Below are 21,315 nucleotides of genomic sequence, written 5' to 3' on the forward strand. Positions count from 1 at the left end.
AATCACTGAAGAAAAAGTTTTAATCCTCTCTCAAAACTGCTCTAGGCTTTAATTAACGTAGTTTGAGTATGGAAATTTTTTTTACAATATACCCCTCGTTGAGCAGATTCGGAAAATGATACTTGGTAACCTTAAAGTGTGAGCTTATTTAATTTTCTTTATATGGATATCTTAAAGTTCATTTGTGAACTTTCCCCCAATATTTTACAAAAGATCTAAGCTTTCAACGGTTCACCAGTTATTTGTTATATTATTTGAGAAAACACAAAACTTTGCAGACCTATGTCAATTATTGTTCTTTTGGCAACCGGTGTTTAATAAACTAACTGGCTGGGTAGTTGAGTGGTTATACTGTTCGCCTAACAATCGAAAGGTCGCCGGTTCAATTCTGAGAATTCATTATTTTTTTAATGGTTTAAAAACTAGACCCAGCTGTTCTTGATCATTTGACAAATAAATGATCATGACTAATGAAACAGCTGCTATAGCAACAAAGTTACACATATCGTCTTGTTAAAAAAAAAAAACTTACTTTTCAAGGCCATTTCTGTGGGAAATGTGGTTAGTGGCTGTGGATGCATGATCAAATAGCTAGTGGTAATATCTACATAGACTACTACGACAAAATCGACAATAAACTTAACATCAAGAAAGTTTTATCTACTGATTTACAATTAATAGTAAAATTATTATCTTCTAACGTGATTGACTTTAATTAATTATTATGTGCTTTAGCTAAAGATTAAACCCTAAAAATAGATTTCTATTGTAAAATATACATACTAACAAAGTATCATTAGCAGATTTAAATCTAAATGTTTCTCGTTTCGTAACCCTTTTTAGGCCTACACAATAAACGACTTCAAAACAATTGCTGCAATCGTTTAAAGTAATTTATAATTAGGAGTATTGTGTATTATGTAATTTGATTCAATTTCAAACCCGGACTCATTGACATTTCAATATTACAATATTGAAACGTCAATGAGTCTGGTTTGTGTGAGAACAAAGACGTAATCTATTTTCCAAGGAAGTAAAGAATATAAGTAAAATACGCGAGTTGAATGATTGACTTCGTTACTGCAGAAGCGTGATCGGTCTGCAAATTTTTATTTTCCTGTTGATTAGAAGCCTTTTGTGATTTGTAGCGGAATCTTATTCTATCATCTCTTAGAATACGATAATTGTTTTTATACGTGTCCGTATTAATAGTTTAAAAAGTTTATATGGGCATTTTGTATAGTCCATGTTGAGAAAGTATAGGAAACAGTTTTTTTTTTCACAACACTACGATGTTTTTAGCCGTTTACAAACGTTTATTGGAGGCCAAAAGCTACGTATTGGTCTATGCCAGCTGTCATCATTGGGGACCAAGCAGGTTTTTACATCCTTAGGGCCAAAAATCTGCTTTATATTAAATACACAGTCAGTTTCCATAGCATTACAATAGACTAATTGTTTTATTGTCACTGTTGCCTAGCAACTATGTATTATTTTTTTACTGATTCCTTCAATTATTTCTTCCCATAACCTTAAAGTTGTAGTTGTGTTGACTGTTAGTGTGCATTATTATTGTGGTGGATAGTGGTAATTGGGTATAGTGTGGTAAAAAATAGCGTTCGTACCATAGAACTATCTCGAGCAGGTTAAACCTAATTTTTGGCCCTAGGTACGAAATATACAATTTTTTTTAAAGGCTACGCCTAATAGCATTTACATCTCTCAGATTTAAACGATTATAATCTAAAATTAATCATAAGTTAAATTATGAAAACACCCATGTTAGGTAAACATCCTTAACAAATCCATGGCTGTTTTTATAAAAAATTTAAGTACTGTATTGACAATCTTTTGCATTATTATCGCCTAAATCTAAGTGATGTAAAATACTGCTAAGTGTAACCTTCAATTCCCCCAAAAATTAGTTTATTTCAATTTATATTATTGTTGCTAAGCACTTTCACAACACATTAAATATTGTTTTACTATTTAGTACTAAAATCATTTTTATACAGATTTTACCACTTAAAGTCAATTAAACATTATTGGTAAATCAAGTTTAATATGGACCAAGGCCCCACTAGAAAAAACAGGCCATGGACGCACCAGTATTAAGGTGTATTTGTTACCCGATTATTTTACAATCTGTCGTAACAATATTCAAATACTTGCAATCTTCTGTTAGGGCTGAATGGCTTCAGAATAGAGAGAAAATCTTGAGAAACACTTCAACTCTTTGTGCTAGTTCCAATTCTTGACAATTGACTTGACACTAGACGGATTCAACGTTTTCTGAGCACCTTGGGCTAGTTTCCCTTCAATCACATGCTAGAAAAGAATCAACTTGGCAACTTCATCTTCTATTTATTTTAAAAAGCAGTACAGCTTGTTTTTTTTTAATCCTTAGCTTTTTCTTCATATGAGTAGTTTTGTAATTCTGCATTCGATAACTTATTTAATGTTTTTTGCAATTAAAAAAGAATTTGACTAAGCAATACTTATAGAAGAGATTAAGCAAAATGAGTCGTAAATGAGTTTTAAATATTTACTAGCTGTTACCCACGGGCTCCACCCCGTTTTACTACATTAGTATTAATAAAACTATTGATTGGTTAAGTTAAGATGAAATAAACAAAACAGAATACAGTAATGGTAATACAAACAAATAATAACAGCTGAGGTATTTTTAACATTAGGTAAATGGATATTTCCCTTTGGAAAGCAATTACGATCTTATAGGGCAATTAATGAAATAATGGATACTTTTGCGCAAGGTTTCTCGTCGTGACGAACATTTTAAGTATATGGTTTATGGGGGTGTGACTTGTAGTTTTCTCAAAAGTTCATGGATACTTTTGGCTTTATATATAGATTTATCCACGCTTATAAGATTACACTGCAATAGTAATAGTAATTGTATAATACAATTGACTACAGTAAATATGATTTATTTAGCTTTAGGTTCACCGTATGAAATTCTTTAAGTTGTAAAGTCAAATTACAATGAAGGTAAAACTTATTTTAGTTCCTTAACTAGGATTGTGCTCTTAGTACTGTGTTTTATGGAAATAGAAACTTAGACCAATTCAAAGTCGTATCTTAACGGGTTTAACTGTATGAAAAATAAGGGGATGCACAAATGTTACAAATATTGCTTATTATAATACCTAAATATGTTCAAAGCCACAAACAAACTTTTACCCATCACCAATTTGAACTGAAATAAGCTAAATTCTAACTCATTTACATGTCACAAATTTTGAATCAATTATTTACATATGTAAATACTGTCTAAGAGGTTTAAAACACTTGTATTTTAACTAATAATGGTCTTAGGTAAAGGATGTAATAAATAAATCAATAAATCGAATTAAATAGATTACAATCTGTTACATATGTTATTAAGATTCACAGATGTTCAGAATTATTTATTATTATGTTTGTTTAATTCAATGTTGTTGTTTAGTTCAAGCTAACATTATGAAATGATTAAATTGAGTTTTATACAGTTCTTGTTAATAATTGTATTTAATAATTGGCGACGAGGACAATTAATTATTTCTACGTTTCTATTTTACACTTATTACATTTACTAGTACAAATAATTTATTATGGCCTCCTTACAAGGAAATGAAACATTGAGTGAACTGAAGAAAGCAAGAGCTGTTGTTAAAGGTCAGTTGACTAGAGCTGAGAGAATGCTGGAAGAATTGTCTGGTATTAAAGTTGATAGTATCAGAACAAGACTCTCAGTGATACATGCTTATTGGGAACGATTCGAGCAAATCCAGCACAACATTGAAGTAAAAACAGATGAAGAAGAACTTGACACTGAAATCACATACAGGACCGACATGGAGGATATGTATTTCAAAATAGTTGATGTAATACAACTCCGTTAAAGTGAATTGGAAAGAGTCAACAACACAGAAGAACTACAGCAGATCAGACCATACAGTGTTGATACTCAGAAATTGCGACCGCTTACATCAACAATTTCGTTCACACCCTTTCAAGATGACGAGACATTCAAGAATTTCATAAGACGTCTAGAAGTCTTCATTCACTTACATGGACAAGGAATGCATCCTACAGATAAGGTATACACATTACTTCATTCTTTAACCCCTAGCCTACATCAGAAGGTTTATGATTTATGTGCTCCAGAAGTACCTCTGGATAAGTCATATACAGAATTGGTGAGAATGTTGACAGATTATGTTGATCCACAGCCAAGTACTTGGGCTTTACAGCACAAATTCATGTCTAGAGTACAGGAGCCCAATGAAACAGTTAAGATTTATTCAGTTGAATTGCAAAAACTTACATCTAATTGTGAGTTTAACTGTGAGTCTTGCCAGAAATCAATCGCTAATACACTTTTGCGAATGCAGTTCATAAGGGGGTTAGTTAATAAAGATATTAGAGCCAAATTGCTTCAGGATAATTCATTTGTATCGTTTCAAGATGTTGTCAAAGCAGCGACAGCGATGGAAATTGCAAACCACGAGAGTGATCTATCTGAATACTACGCAACTAAAACTAATAGGCCTAGTACAGTACATCAGATTGAGGATAGATACAAAAATGTATCAACTAAATCGCACATGACGTCAAACCAGAAAAAGCCTTCACCTCTTTTTGAGAGTCTTAAAGGAAAATGTTACAGATGTGGTTCTCAAAACCATATGGCCAATAACTGTGAGTTTGCTTCAAAGATATGTAATAAATGCAAGAAACAGGGACACTTAGCCAGAGTATGTTTAGGATCTACAAGAACAAAAATTCACCAAGCCGAAGAAGAAGACTGTCAAGATGAACAACACGAGATTTTCAAAATAGATAGAAGAAATGGAGATAAAATTATGCTTGACTTATCAGTTGAAGGTAAACCAGTTCAAATGGAACTTGATACCGGTTCTGCTATAAGTACTCTGCCTTACTCTACATTCAAGAAACTTGAGATTAATAGGAAAATTTTTCATACACAAGTGCAGCTACGAACATACACTCGAGAAGTCTTCAAACCAAAAGGAGTTGTTTTTGTGCATTGTACATACAAGGATCAGAAATTTACAGGCAAACTTTACATCGTGGATGACAACCTTGACGCAATTTTTGGTCGTGATTGGTTGCGAGAAGTACAGTTAGACTGGGCTGAACTAAAGGCAGTACAACAATACCCAAAAGTAGGTGGTCTTGACAATCTTTTAGAGAAGTTCAAGGATGTGTTTGAGCCAGGTATCGGTAAGATTCCAGATCAACTTGGACACTTACAACTTGTCGATGGGGCTCGTCCGGTATTTATGAAGGCTAGGCCTGTACCGTACGCATTAAAACTGAAAGTGGAACAAGAACTTGACCGCTTAGAAGAAGCAGGAATAATTTCTAAAACTCAAGAATCTGAGTGGGGAACACCAATCGTTCCTGTAGTCAAGCCTAACGGAGATGTGAGAATATGCGCGGATTACAAAGTGACAGTAAACAAGCAGATCCAAGATGAACATCACCCTATTCCCAAAATTGAAGACATATTTGTCAACATGAATGGTGGAAAATTATTTTGTACACTAGATTTAAGAAATGCTTACCTTCATTTGGAAATGGACAGTGATAGTACAAATATTCAAACCTTAAGCACGCATAAGGGACAGTACAGGGTACATAGATTAATGTTTGGTATTAAAGTTGCTCCTGGAATTTGGCAGAAAACAATGGACAAGACGTTGGCAGGCCTAGAGGGGATACAGTGCTTCTTTGACGATATAGTCATTCAGGGAAATTCAGAAGAGGAACTACTTCTGCGTTTGGAAAGTGTCTTAGGAAAACTAAGAGAAAAAGGTTTAAGACTCAATCGTGACAAATGCAAGTTTCTCCAGAGAAGATTACATTATTTGGGTCACGTCATTGATGAAAAAGGTATACATAAATGTATGGACAAAGTAGCTGCCCTAACTAAGGCAAGAAAACCTGAGAATGTAAGCGAACTCCGGACATTTTTAGGTTTGGTAAACTATTACAACCGATTCATAAAAGACCTAGCTACTCTACTGAAACCATTACATAAACTTTTACAGAAAGGGAACAAATACGTTTGGAATGAACAATGTGAAGAGAGTTTTGAACAAATCAAGAAAGTTATCTCCAGTGATACTGTTCTTTGCCACTACAGTCCAGAACTACCACTAGTATTAGCTACAGACGCATCTCCTGTTGGGTTAGGCGCTGTTATATCACACCGTTTTCCTGATGGGACCGAGAAACCAATTGCTTTTGCCTCTCGAACGTTGACGAAGCCTGAAGAAAAATATAGTCAGATAGACAAGGAAGCAACTGGCATTATTTGGGGCCTAAAAAAGTTCTTTCCTTATTGTTACGGTCGCAAATTCACCCTCGTAACCGACCACAAACCACTAGTCAAAATCTTCAACCCAGAAAAAAATCTTCCATCCATGTCTGCAACTCGTTTGTTCAATTATTCTCATTATTTATCAGGCTTTGATTACAGCATTGAGTTCAGAAGATCAAATGAACATGGAAACGCTGATTTTCTCTCTAGATTTCCTACTGAGACACAAAATAGTACCTGCATTGACCAAATTGATGTTTTCCTAACAAGTCAGATAAATCAAATGAGTTTGGATCATAAGTTGGTAGCAAAAGAAACTTCCCATGACACGGAAATGAATAAGATAGTACACGCTTTACAAAATGGCCAGTCTGTTGAAAAACTTGGATTTCACGATGGTGAACTGAGTCTTCATGAAGGTTGTATCCTCAAGGGATGGAGGGTTATGATTCCGAAGTCTCTTACTAAAACTGTTTTGAATGAATTACACTTTGGACACATGGGTGTATTGAAAACGAAAGCATTAGCCAGAAGTTTTTGTTATTGGAAAGGACAAGACAAAGATATCGAGGAGATGATTGCATCATGCAGAGCGTGTCGAGAAAAACAAAATGCACCACAAAAAGAAGTGAACCATCCTTGGATACCAGCTACTAGACCTTGGGAAAGGATTCACATTGATTTTGCTGGCCCTACAAATGGACTTTACTTCCTGTTAGTCATTGACGCATTTACCAAATGGGTAGAAGTATTGCCTACGAAATGTACTACAGCTACTTGGACAGTAAAGGAGTTGCGAAAAATGTTTTCTACTTTTGGATTACCAGATCTTCTTGTGTCAGACAATGGACGACAGTTTACTTCCTTAGAGTTTACTAGCTTCCTTGAACAGTGTGGAATTACACATAAAACAACTGCACCATATCACCCTTCATCTAATGGGCAGGCTGAACGTTTTGTTCAAACTGTAAAGAAATCACTTAAATGTATGGAAAATGAACCTGGGACCATCGATGAAAAATTACATAGATTTCTAATGCAGATCCGCCAAGCTCCTAATTCAACGGGAACCTCTTCATATTTCCTCATGTTTAATAGAAAGATTCGCACTTATCTAAGTCTACTAAAGCCTCGGGGAAAACACGAACCTACCTGTCCAAAAGGTATAATGCGAAGATTCAATCCTGGGGACCGCGTACAAGTCAGAAATTATTCAGGAAGAGACAAGTGGGCCTTGGGAACAGTTGAAATTAAAGATGGTAATCTTCATTATTACGTTAGAATGGATGATGGTCAAACTTGGAGGCGACACGTCGACCAGATGCTACGCACAAAACTTTAAGGGGGGGACCACTGTTACATATGTTATTAAGATTCACAGATGTTCAGAATTATTTATTATTATGTTTGTTTAATTCAATGTTGTTGTTTAGTTCAAGCTAACATTATGAAATGATTAAATTGAGTTTTATACAGTTCTTGTTAATAATTGTATTTAATACAATCAAACAGTCCTTACACTGCCAGGATAGTTCAAGGTAAAGACTACTATCAATATACTATCTTATATTAACTTATATTATCTTATACTAACTTATATTAGGATAATACTATCGATTAGCCTATCATCATGATGCTATTTTGATTAAAGCTTCAAAAATTGCGCTGCTATAATATTTCAATATTCTGATCTGTGTCTATAAATTAATTACTAATATTTTCAAACAACTTTCTCTACCATTATATTTTTTCAATGTATTTATTTTGCGTATGTAACTGCAAACGTCGATTTTTTACTTGCGCCATTAACCTTGACGAGACGAAGACACAAAAATATATATTTAATGATACTATAATTTATTTGGGTTTATCCATATTTTGTGTTGCTCCAAAAATTAATTTTTTAATCAAAATGAAAACTTGGAAGGTAAATTAGAAATATAGAACGCAAAGTGGCCATTGGTTTTATTTTAGACTACATTACAGTTACTAAATTTACAGCCAACATAAAACTGAACCATGTTACAGTAAATAGAGTGTTAACCAAAACTGTAATTTATTTTCTTCGCTGCTAATATTATGTAAGATATACTATAATTTTTTAATAACAATTTTTTTAATATGACTGGTTTGCAAATTAATTTGTAAACGCTGTAGATTGTTTAAGTGGTTAACTGATTAATTGACTACAATCTTTTACAGAATCCAAAGAAAAAACGTGCACCAAAAACTATTATTTTCACAAAAAATTGGTTAAAAAATGAATAGTTTTTAGGGCACTTTTTTCTGTAAATTCTGTCAAAGATTTTAGTCAGGCTAGCTTAAAAACAATAAATAAAAACATAAATAGTAGTTTTGCTTAATAGGTCATAGACAAAAGAGTTATTTAAATTGCTAAGAGATCTTAAATAAGCTCGCAATTACGTTCAACATAGATTAATTAATAAGGGTTTTAATTAAAATTCAGAGTTAAGTAGAAAAATGCAAATTAATTTTTTGTCATGTACGGATCCTTTTTAAGGTAGGATGATTTAAAAGATACTCAACAAATGTTATTTTAGTTCTGTTTAAAACCTAACCATTCCACTGTAAAGCTGTTGTTGAACTTTCCTATTTTAGCAATCGGTAACTTTGCATTTCTATTTGTGAAATTCTTTTGACTAGTCATTTAAATATACTAGACGATACATAATGCATTAATACATTATATGATTTGTATTGAAATGTTATATTTTTTAAACATATGAACATTTTTATGTATTTTTATCAAATCTATAAACTTGAAATATAAAGGCAAAGTGTAGCCTATGCAAAATATCGGTAAATAAATTAAAATAAAAACCATTATTTCTATTTCTTCTACTAGGTGGTGTTCTATGACTTTCCTAGGTTCCATAGTTTGCAAATCGGCTCTTTCAATAATTGCTTCCAATGATTGTAGGCCAATTTTCTTTTTAGTAGGCCTACATCAAATTGTCCAGGTTTTCTCCCATTTTTCATTGTTGTTCATATTAATGGCTTTGTCCCAAAATCTTAATAATTCCAATTTTGTATTATAAAAAAATAAGGTAGCAAGATAGTATGTGGTGCACAGGGCTTCGGTTCCCAAGGTTTCATGTTAAATCCCAGAAATGATTAATGGTAGGCTATACAATAAGGCCGCGACCCATTTAATTAATTTGTTCATTTCATTCATAATTATACGACCTTCTAAGTCTAGCTTGAAGTAATGTGTGAAACGTTTCAATGATTCAGCCTGAATCAAATATTCTTTTGCACAGAAAATCTGTTAAGTGTCACAAGGTTTTACTAGGACGTAAAGGATGCGTTAAAAATGCAATAAACCAAATAGAGACATCAAAACAGAAGAGCGCTTTACCTCAGCTAAACCACTAAACGTGAGTAAAATACCTCGCTGGGTTTAAGCAGGATACACAGATGTACTCGGTCACACATTGCATGTTTGCCCACCTCATTTACAATGTCCTGAGTCGTACAATTGTCTGGTTCTAGTCGTCGTACGTGACCCAATCTCGGAACCAAATAGTTCCGTCCTTTCAACAAGCCTTATTGCTTGTTATGTAACCAGTTTCGTTTGGGAAGTATGCACAATTACTTCACTATACATTCACTTATATTTACCAACTAATACTTTAAACTTTTTTAATGTAATAATTAAAAAAGATTAAAGTGTTAGTTAAAAAAAATATCACTCATCTAATGATGAGTGATATTTTTTAACCCTCTTCCCTAATTTGTTTGCAAGATTTCAAGTCAATAATACTGTAACTAATTGATTAAGAGGGTTATCTCACTTCAAGACAGACCAAAAAGTAAAATCTTAAACGGAATAACGACCGTGTGAACCGATGCAGCGGAGTGACCGTTTTGTGGTTATTAACTGTTGAATGTGAGAGGGAAGCGTTGTGGCTGTGAAGTTCCTGATGAGTTCGACAAAGTTATAATCTCCAATCCACAAACTGCTTTGGCATTTAATCAGTTTTTGTCTCACAATTTTTTTGCCTTTTAGTGTACAGCCAGCAAACACACTTATGTAGATTAAATTTAAAGGGGAAATTTACTATTTTTTATTCGTAGGAAAGACTAGTCTTAGAGTGGAACTCGATGAAATAATAGAATTAAATGTTTTGCAATATTTTATAGTTTTCCAAAATATTTCAATCGTTTATGTAATAGCTTATTCGAGCTTACATAAATATACGATGTAGGAAATGAGCCATTACAATTGGAACGAATACTGTATTTGCCTCATTCACCAATGGCTGTTTACAAAAAAAATAGTTGTTTACCAAACTGTTTAGCAAATGACAACATTCACACTGTTTAATAAGGCAATTAAGAGTTGAAACTAGCTGAAATTATATTCTGTATTTCTCTCCTCATTCAGGAGCATATTTCGTTTATAATTAAGTATTATATTTTTATAGTACTTTTGTCACAGGCAAGAAAATAAGAACTAAAGGGAAGTAACTTATTCCCCTGTCAGAGGCTTTGTGAAGTTTAAAAAACCACAAGGACAAAAATTATTCAATCTTTAATCTAGAGTGCAGAGTAAAGTTTATCATTTGTAAACTCTGTAATTTAGTGCTCCGAGTAATTTAAGCATAGTTAAAATCTAAGTTATGTAATAGTTAACATTCCCAACTGAAACAAACAAAACCATTACTTCTAAAGTTGTAAATCAATTTCCTTCTTCAACCAAGTTGGGGACTCCAATGTAATCTGTAGTAATAAAACTGAGCAAAACGTAATGGACTAATTGACTTAGTCCATATTACGAACTACGTAATAATTATAAGTCCACGCAAAGCACTATTGTGCACAGTAGGTCCCCAATTACAAACAGTTGATAAGGAATAAATAATCTCCCCAATTGATGAGAACAACTCCTCAGTATATTTCGGTTTTTGTAATTTCATACTGCTATATTTTGTTCAGTGTAGCTTTTTTCTAGGATATATGTAACATTTACCTTTCACGTTAGCTAAAAAATGCTGTACATGTTGTATGTGTTCCAATTCTAAGATCAGAATAATGTCCTAATGTCTAAGCTGTCAACCTTAAAACAGGTTATTAAGAAGTTCAATTCAAATTCCGTAAATTTAAAGTACGTTTTGATAGGTGCATGTTTCTACATGACTTTTAAGTACGTTAAAATCATTTTCTTTTAACATTACAGACATATTTAAAGCTTAATTGACACTGTAAAATAATCTTTAATAGTTTAATTATTTTTTCCTTTAGTGGAAAACATTTCAAATCTAGAACCATCAACTTATTGTCGTGCTATGCATGTACGGTTTTGTTAGTGATATTGGTAAGCCTTTTCGGGTATTTTTAATCGTACAGTTACGTTTATTGGTTATTTAAATACCTACATTCGCATCCAAGGACGCTGGTTCTACCGGGACCGTCTTACACGCCCAGACTAGGCCTAGAGCGTCGCGGCTTTATCACTGAATGCGTTTGTTAATTGGTGGTATACGAACCTGTGAAGATGAGTATCGAAGCCTCTACTCTATCAACAAACCAGTTCACTCTCCTAACTACACACAGTATACAAATAATGTCATTAATTGGTCGTGGTTACCACCTACAGACAAAGGAGTTTATCTTTGATTACAATACTTCTTTCCTTAATCATCAATAGTTAGGAATAACGAATGAAATGACAAAAAACACGTTTCAGCAAACAAGCTACAATCAAATAGATTGCCAACACAATCGATACCATTACTTCAACTCTTCTTGTAAATAATGACTTCGAGTGGCCTACTTTCATTGTTATAGGAAAACAAATTAATTCAAAGCTAAATTGTTGTACATGCAATGTTGCTAATGGCCACTTTATATTACTTATATAGTTTATACTAATAGATGTATTGTAGAATGCTTAGGTTATAGTACATTCAAAATCATGCTAAAGTAGTTAATTTTGTGTTAAACATATTTTGTATAGGGGTGTTTTATTTTTATTTGAAAAAGGCTGTTGACAGCATATTTTGTGCTAACGGTAAATTGTTTAGCTTTTGTGTGTTAAAATAAAAGTGTTTTGACGACTGTACAGCTAATAATGTTAGTAATTGGCATTTAACTATATAATTCAAAGCCATACGTTCCACTCTTACATGTTTTATGTTTATCTTGTAGTACAAACAAAATGAAGATTTTTTTAACGTATAAGTAGTATTGGCTTAGCTTTCATACTACGAGTGGAAATGTTAAAAAAATAAACTACCAACACGATTTACACTAGCGGTCTTTAGTCGTATTTTAAGTCAATAAACCTAATTAAATCTTATTATTCTTGTGACACCATGTACTTCTTTTAACCTGAGAATAAACACAATTAACATTTAATAATTCAATTAAAAGTTAAATTAACTTTGCGTCATACTGAAATTATATTTCGTAACAGTAAACGATACCCTATAATGTAATTTAAAACCACAAGCCTTAGCATTTATTGGTGTTCTTTGTTCTAAGTAATCAATTGACAGTCAATGCAAGTCAGACAAATCCAATTAAAGTTCTCATTAACATTCCCAGATATCACTGGGACGTGTTGGAGCACCCTTGGTATTGATTGAACGTCACCGTCGTCCTTAGTATGTCTCTTACACATAAAACATTTGTAAAACATGGAATGAATCTGTGATCTCATTAGCATTTTTATTTGTCTATGACTTTTGTTTACTCAATATTCTACAGTGGCCAAAATGACTATTTAAAAATTTGAAGATCTATATACGATGCAAATATTGCTTAGTAGGGTGTAATTGTAAGGCATTACTTTCATTACTTCTTGTTGAAACAACAATGCAATACTTTCACTTATACACTTTTCACCACCACGATATCACTAGACCGGCTCAAGCACAAAGAAGGGTGCTCCCATGAAACATTAGGTAAACTATACACGTAATCTACGACCAATTAAATATATTGATCAGAGCAGTTTAATTTCAAAATATACTTTTTTCCACCACACTATGATGTTTTTAACCGTTTACAAACTCTAATTGGAGGCTGAAAGCTACGTATTGCTGTTTATGTCAGCTGTCATCGTCATTTGGGGACCGAGCAGGTTTTTACATCCCTAAGGTCGCAAAATCAGCTGCCCGCTTACTTTCTTAAAACATGAATGCATATTAAATACATGATCAGTATCCATAGCATTGCAGTAGAATTGTTTTATTGTCACCACTGCCTAGCAACTATTTATTATTATTTTTGCTGATTCCTCAAATTATTTCTTCACATTACCTTAAAGTTGTAGTTGTGTTGACTATCAGTATGCATTATTATTGTGGTGAATAGTGTATAGTGTGTGTGAATAGGGTATAGTGTGGTAAGAAATAGCGTTCGTACCTCGGACCGAAAAGTTTTTGAAGCCCTGGATCGTTTTAAGTTTTCGACTATTTATATTAAATACACAAGCAGTATCCATTTTATGCATTGCAATCGACTTGTTTTATTGTCACCGCTGCCTAGCAACTATTTATTATTTTTGCTGATTACTCAAATTCTTCACATAACCTTTAAAGTCGTTGTTCTGTGAATTTACTGTATATATTTTCTCAATTGTAACGGTGTGGCGATAAATAGCATTCGTACCACGGGCCGAAAATGTTTTGCGGCTCTCGATTTCGTCTCGAACTCAAAAAAGAACTCTCAAAAACCCTCATTTTCGGCCCTAGGTGCAAAATATTCTATTAATCGTTGATACTGAACAATATTTATTACCTTAGTTGTCAGCTGATATGTTTATATTCATTAATATTATAATATTAATGTATATTGGATATATTGGATTGAAAAAAATCATGAACAACAATGAATGTTCCCTATAAAAGGAAAGTACCATTATTTCAAACATAAGACGTGGTGTCTGGCGTTAGCAGGGCTGTCTGAAGTAAAGACACTTGTACCATCGATTTACCTGTCAAACTTGTCCTTTTTTGTTGTCACTACCCTGATGAGGCAAAATACAATAGCTTTCACTTTATTATGCTGTCCTCCTTTTTGCTTTTAAATAATGTTGAAAGTGTATTGGTAATTAAGAAAGTTTACAATAATTAAGTAAACTTAGTACATAGTAAAAAAATACAGTTTAGTCTAGAGCAGTCAGTTGGACTATTTACAATTTCAATTTCATTCGTAAAGATTTTAAAAATCGGACGAATTTATGCGTTAGTAATCCAACTGGCCCTTTTTGTTTTGAAACGTGAAAAATACTGTAGCCTATTTATTTATAGACAAATATTGATGAAATTTGGTACGTAGATGTATTTGATTGTCTTTTATTGATCTGTGGTAAAACACCAACAAATTTTATTTTGGTGCCTTTTTCACATAGATTACAAATGCAAAACCACTATCAATTAAAATTAAGTTACTTATAGCTATATTTGTGGATTCAATACAAACTTAGTTATACTCAAAGAGAGTTGTATAGCTTGTTTTATAGCTAATCTACAACTTGAGGAGCTCTAAACCACTGTTTTAGAACACAGAGATAAAATTGTGATTTGTAAGACTATATTCCTAAAATCTAGAACATATTTTCTGCGCTAAGTCACTATAGTAATTATCCTTTAATACGTCCCAGTATTAGGAATACAAAATGAAAATAGAGGAATGTGATGTTAAAGTTATTTGCGTTAGAGTTTAACAAAGTATCCAAAGGTATAGCAGTCAATAATGCAGTTTGAGTTGCACAGGACTAACTCAATAAAACCCATGCGAGGTTTCAACATCTACCGCGTCATAGTCAGTGACCTGATTCTGCTTTCAAAACCATGCTGAGAATCAATTTAAATAGTGTTTACCCGATATTGTTTGACTTTTTTCTCTTAAATACGTTCTACTCTTGCGGAAACTCCAACATAAATCCTTTAAAATGAGTAATGTTTGCTTGTTTGTTTGCTTGCTTGCACAATGATCGCGAAAACAGCTTCGACGATTCCCTTCAATTGTAAATAATTTATTTATGGCCTAAAAACGTGATTTTCGACAGCCACTGCCTCCGAAAAGATCATATTTCACTACAAAAGTAATAAAAAAAATTTATATTGGCTTTATGGTTTGCTAAGTGCCAAACAAAATAACAATGAAAAGGTAAACAAAAGCCTTGTTCCATGTGTTTATATAAATTACAACATAGAGTACAAAGAGAAAGACGTCAGTTGCTACTATTGAGCAAAGATTACACTGAAAGTTATTGGATATAGGGGGAAATAGTTCAGATCAAATACTGGATTATTTTACTTAGCTCTCCCCTACCAAATTTGGACTTAATCCCCGAATCACTGAGGCAATCAGTGAACTTTGGTTTAACAGTGAAATAAATATTTAATAATATAATATTTATTTTATGTAAATATAATTAAAAAAAAAAAAACTGGCAAAAGAATGTTTGTTTAAAGGAAGCGGTAATCCTAAGGATAAAGTAATCTTTCATCAACTGTAAAATAAATTAATGTTTTTTTGATTGCCAGGTTAAAATCTCCATCGTAATACATTGAAATTCCCAAGAAACTTAAATAAAAGCCAAAATTAGCTGCAAATAAAACGTCAGTTTCCATAATATATGCTTTTACAATCAAAATAAACTATACCAAGCAATGGCTCGGTCTCCCGGTACTTGTAATGTAGTTTATGAAACGAATTAACGCATTATCTCAATGACAAATAGTTCCATCTATTAATTACATTCGAAAATAACTTAGTTATATATAAGCGTGCACACAGAAATAGCCTCATTTTACCTACCCTCTGTATCTTGTAAAACCCCTACCTACCACCATCCATAAGCTATAACTGTAAACAACGTAAAATTGGACACAAGCAACATGTTGTTTAGCGTTGGTGTATATAACGCTTTTTACTGTTATCACCTTTCTTTGCGTGCAGCCGGTCCATTTTTCTTTACCAAAGTGAATAAGTGCAAATGGAAAACTAGATTTCCTTTAGGGAGTTGAGTCTCTAAGGCCAGTTGGTTCTATTGATCCTGTAGTATTTCAATAATTGTGTTTTCCCTTTAAATGTTTTAAGAATAATATTATTGAATGTTCTTCTAAACTTAGTTTATAATGTAAACCAGTTTTTTGTATATATTAATAACAAAATACATTCACATAGACGAAAACGCATTTAAAAAGTCTTTTGTTGATATTAATAGGCATATTTAATTACTAACAAGGTAATAATTTCTGCGTGTGAACATTTTTTGCGTGCAAACCTAATTTTAGCTGTAAACTTTTTGCAAAAATGATTTATGGGACATTTCTGTTGCCTTTACCTTTGTTAAAAGTAGATTGACTACATTAAAAATTGATTAACTGATAATCCATAGCCTAACGTACATAATAACATGACTACGGAAAAATATAGACACATATCCGTCGAGATAGGGTATAGTAGAGTACTCTAGGATACGTTTCCTATTTATCCGTTAATAAGAGTTGATATTTAACCCCGAAAAAATCCTCAGAACACAATTTTTCCTCCGTATTTTTTTTTTATTTTGACTAAAATAATTACTAAACTGACACCTATAGCACAAATGAAAGAAATACCGGTAACAAAAACACCAAGAAATGTCAACACGTGCCTGTGCGTGGACTCAATTGCGTGGAAAAATAATTGAATGGGTATTTGTCATAACAAATTTAAGAGTTATCGTTTTTTGTCGTATTGTAGTTGTTGAACTGTCTCACAAGATTAATAAGGTGTTTAACTGTACATTATTTGTAAACTAGAGCGGTAGCGATGGGTCAACTCAGCCTGATGACGCAGTTTATCAAATGAGTAAGAGTACGGGAATAGCATTGGAGGGATAGTTGGTTGAGTGGTCTTTAATTCCTTAGGTGCCGCGTTCAAACCCCTCCAATCACCAATGGAAAGTATCTGAGTGATAGGGCTGGAACTATTAGGACCCAGCATGAAGTCAGACCAAAGCCGACGTCATCGAATATAAAGGTAAGTCATTACAAAAGTAAGTACATATGCTTACACAGGTTATGGCAACTGGAGACTGCACGAAGGGCTATGGCTAACATACCTGATCCTATAGTCCTTTCATATAAATCAATCGATCAATCATTGAACTTACCCTGACAGGATCCTGGCATGTGATGTACCACAGGCCCACCGAGGAGCGACGATGTAGCAGCGACCGACAGCCGATGGAGCTGCTGCGTCTCCCGGTCATCCCACGGGACAACCTCCTACACTTGCAGGGAGTCAGGGCCGCTGATAGCTTGTTGCGGTCAGGAGGGCCCCTCCGGTGACAGTGCGCGCTGCATGGCTCCTCCACTGAAACAGAAGGTTACTTTAGACCAGTTATATTCTACACTTGCAGGGAGCCAGGGCCGCTGATAGCTTGTTGCGGTCAGGAGGGCCCCGCCGGTGACAGTGCGCGCTGCATTGCTCCTCCACTGTAACAGAAGGTTACTTTAGACCAGTTATATTCTACACTTGCAGGGAGCCAGGGCCGCTGATAGCTTGTTGCGGTCAGGAGGGCCCCTCCGGTGACAGTGCGCGCTGCATGGCTCCTCCACTGAAACAGAAGGTTACTTTAGACCAGTTATAGTCTACACTTGCAGGGAGCCAGTGCCGCTGATAGCTTGTTGCGGTCAGGAGGGCCCCTCCGGTGACAGTGCGCGCTGCATGGCTCCTCCACTGAAACAGAAGGTTACTTTAGACCAGTTATATTCTACACTTGCAGGGAGCCAGGGCCGCTGATAGCTTGTTGCGGTCAGGAGGGCCCCTCCGGTGACAGTGCGCGCTGCATGGCTCCTCCACTGAAACAGAGGGTTACTTTAGACCAGTTATAGTCTACACTTGCAGGGAGCCAGGGCCGCTGATAGCTTGTTGCGGTCAGGAGGGCCCCTCCGGTGACAGTGCGCGCTGCATGGCTCCTCCACTGAAACAGAGGGTTACTTTAGACCAGTTATAGTCTACACTTGCAGGGAGCCAGGGCCGCTGATAGCTTGTTGCGGTCAGGAGGGCCCCTCCGGTGACAGTGCGCGCTGCATGGCTCCTCCACTGTAACAGAAGGTTACTTTAGACCAGTTATATTCTACACTTGCAGGGAGCCAGGGCCGCTGATAGCTTGTTGCGGTCAGGAGGGCCCCTCCGGTGACAGTGCGCGCTGCATGGCTCCTCCACTGAAACAGAGGGTTACTTTAGACCAGTTATAGTCTACACTTGCAGGGAGCCAGGGCCGCTGATAGCTTGTTGAGGTCAGGAGGGCCCCTCCGGTGACAGTGCGCGCTGCATGGCTCCTCCACTGCAACAGAAGGTTACTTTAGACCAGTTATAGTCTACACTTGCAGGGAGTCAGGGCCGCTGATAGCTTGTTGCGGTCAGGAGGGCCCCTCCGGTGACAGTGCGCGCTGCATGGCTCCTCCACTGCAACAGAAGGTTACTTTAGACCAGTTATAGTCTACACTTGCAGGGAGCCAGGGCCGCTGATAGCTTGTTGAGGTCAGGAGGGCCCCGCCGGTGACAGTGCGCGCTGCATGGCTCCTCCACTGCAACAGAAGGTTACTTTAGACCAGTTATAGTCTACACTTGCAAGGAGCCAGGGCCGCTGATAGCTTGTTGCGGTCAGGAGGGCCCCGCCGGTGACAGTGCGCGCTGCATGGCTCCTCCACTGCAACAGAAGGTTACTTTAGACCAGTTATAGTCTACACTTGCAAGGAGCCAGGGCCGCTGATAGCTTGTTGCGGTCAGGAGGGCCCCGCCGGTGACAGTGCGCGCTGCATGGCTCCTCCACTGCAACAGAAGGTTACTTTAGACCAGTTATAGTCTACACTTGCAGGGAGCCAGGGCCGCTGATAGCTTGTTGAGGTCAGGAGGGCCCCGCCGGTGACAGTGCGCGCTGCATGGCTCCTCCACTGCAACAGAAGGTTACTTTAGACCAGTTATATTCTACACTTGCAGGGAGTCAGGGCCGCTGATAGCTTGTTGCGATCAGGAGGGCCCCTCCGGTGACAGTGCGCGCTGCATGGCTCCTCCACTGCAACACAAGGTTACTTTAGACCAGTTATATTCTACACTTGCAGGGAGCCAGGGCCACTGATAGTTTGTTGCGGTCAGGAGGGCCCCGCCGGTGACAGTGCGCGCTGCATGGCTCCTCCACTGAAACAGGGGGTTACTTTAGACCAGTTATAGTCTACACTTGCAGGGAGCCAGGGCCGCTGATAGCTTGTTGCGGTCAGGAGGACCCCGCCGGTGACAGTGCGCGCTGCATGGCTCCTCCACTGAAACAGTTATATTCCCCATGATAACATTAGGTTTAACGAGCACTTAGGTTTGTGGCTTCCGAGAAGGAAAACATAATATTTCATGTTAAAGAATATTATGAACTAGAAGAATTTGCCAAATTGGATTAAAATATCCTTTATATTAATAGGCAAGCATGTTTCTTGAAACCTTTTTTTCAGCTCGTGTGTGCCGCAGGTAAAATATACGTATACCGTTAGAAAATTTACCCGTATATGTACAGAATCCCTTTATAAATTAGAATAGTCTCAAAAATAAGCAAAACAATAATAAAAAATAAAAAACCAAAATTTTGGGTTTCTATGCTATGCTGGTGACAAATATCATTTCTCAATACGAGGGTTCTTGCTATTTAAAAAAAATGTATGAAATCCAGGTCTTATTTTTATGCACGAGTTTATCTGCACATTCAAATGGATTAAACTTTATTGTAAGAAGCCAGTAATTTTTTTGTAATTTGTGAATAAGATAATAATACAATTATAGAGTGAAAATGACGAGTAGTGGATCAAAATGTGTGATGGCGAATTAGATCTCGCAATGTAAAACTTAAAGAACCTTAAAATCTCATACATTTTAATTCAAGCATTTGGTATATTCAACGTAACTAACCGGTTAATCTGCTTCCTCTGAAACTTAAGCTGTCGCGAGCTGTTATCTATACAATCAAGACGGTAACTGCTCCTAAGCACATTCACGGAGCCAAAGTGGATGTAACATTGCAAGCTAATTGCCGAACATGTTGCTGATTAACTTTGTTATTACTAGCTTAGTTTGGCAAACTTAAGCTGTCGCGAGCTGTTATCTATACAATCAAGACGGTAACTGCTCCTAAGCACATTCACGGAGCCAAAGTGGATGTAACATTGCAAGCTAATTGCCGAACATGTTGCTGATTAACTTTGTTATTACTAGCTTAGTTTGGCAAACTTAAGCTGTCGCGAGCTGTTATCTATACAATCAAGACGGTAACTGCTCCTAAGCACATTCACGGAGCCAAAGTGGATGTAACATTGCAAGCTAATTGCCGAACATGTTGCTGATTAACTTTGTTATTACTAGCTTAGTTTGGCAAACTTAAGCTGTCGCGAGCTGTTATCTATACAATCAAGACGGTAACTGCTCCTAAGCACATTCACGGAGCCAAAGTGGATGTAACATTGCAAGCTAATTGCCGAACATGTTGCTGATTAACTTTGTTATTACTAGCTTAGTTTGGCAAACTTAAGCTGTCGCGAGTTGTTATCTATACAATCAAGACAGTAACTGCTCCTAAGCACATTGACGGAGCCAAAGTGGATGTAACATTGCAAGCTAGTTGCCGAACATGTTGCTGATTAACTTTGTTATTACTAGCTTAGTTTGGCAAACTTAAGCTGTCGCGAGTTGTTATCTATACAATCAAGACAGTAACTGCTCCTAAGCACATTGACGGAGCCAAAGTGGATGTAACATTGCAAGCTAATGTTGCTGATTAACTTTGTTATTACTAGCTTAGTTTGGCAAACTTAAGCTGTCGCGAGTTGTTATCTATACAATCAAGACAGTAACTGTTCCTAAGCACATTCATGGAGCCAAAGTGGATGTAACATTGCAAGCTAATTGCCGAACATGTTGCTGATTAACTTTGTTAAAACTAGCTTAGTTTGGCA

General features: G+C 35.7%; 1 protein-coding gene across 1 annotated transcript in view; it reads right to left on the reverse strand.

The window, feature by feature from the left end:
* Positions 1–17,659, reverse strand: part of LOC128996649 (uncharacterized) — a 249,939-nt gene extending 232,280 nt beyond the window's left edge. Inside the window, exon 1 of the mRNA XM_054422069.1 lies at positions 17,487–17,659. Within this exon, the coding sequence (XP_054278044.1) occupies positions 17,487–17,585 (99 nt within the window). The 5' untranslated portion in view covers positions 17,586–17,659. The remainder of the gene's footprint in view (positions 1–17,486) is intronic.
* Positions 17,660–21,315: the final 3,656 nt, after the last annotated feature.

This window comes from Macrosteles quadrilineatus, unplaced genomic scaffold, assembly GCF_028750875.1.
Source record: "Macrosteles quadrilineatus isolate MER2022 unplaced genomic scaffold, UCM_ALF_1.0 Scaffold_6__1_contigs__length_79288215, whole genome shotgun sequence".
Taxonomy (NCBI): domain Eukaryota; kingdom Metazoa; phylum Arthropoda; class Insecta; order Hemiptera; family Cicadellidae; genus Macrosteles; species Macrosteles quadrilineatus.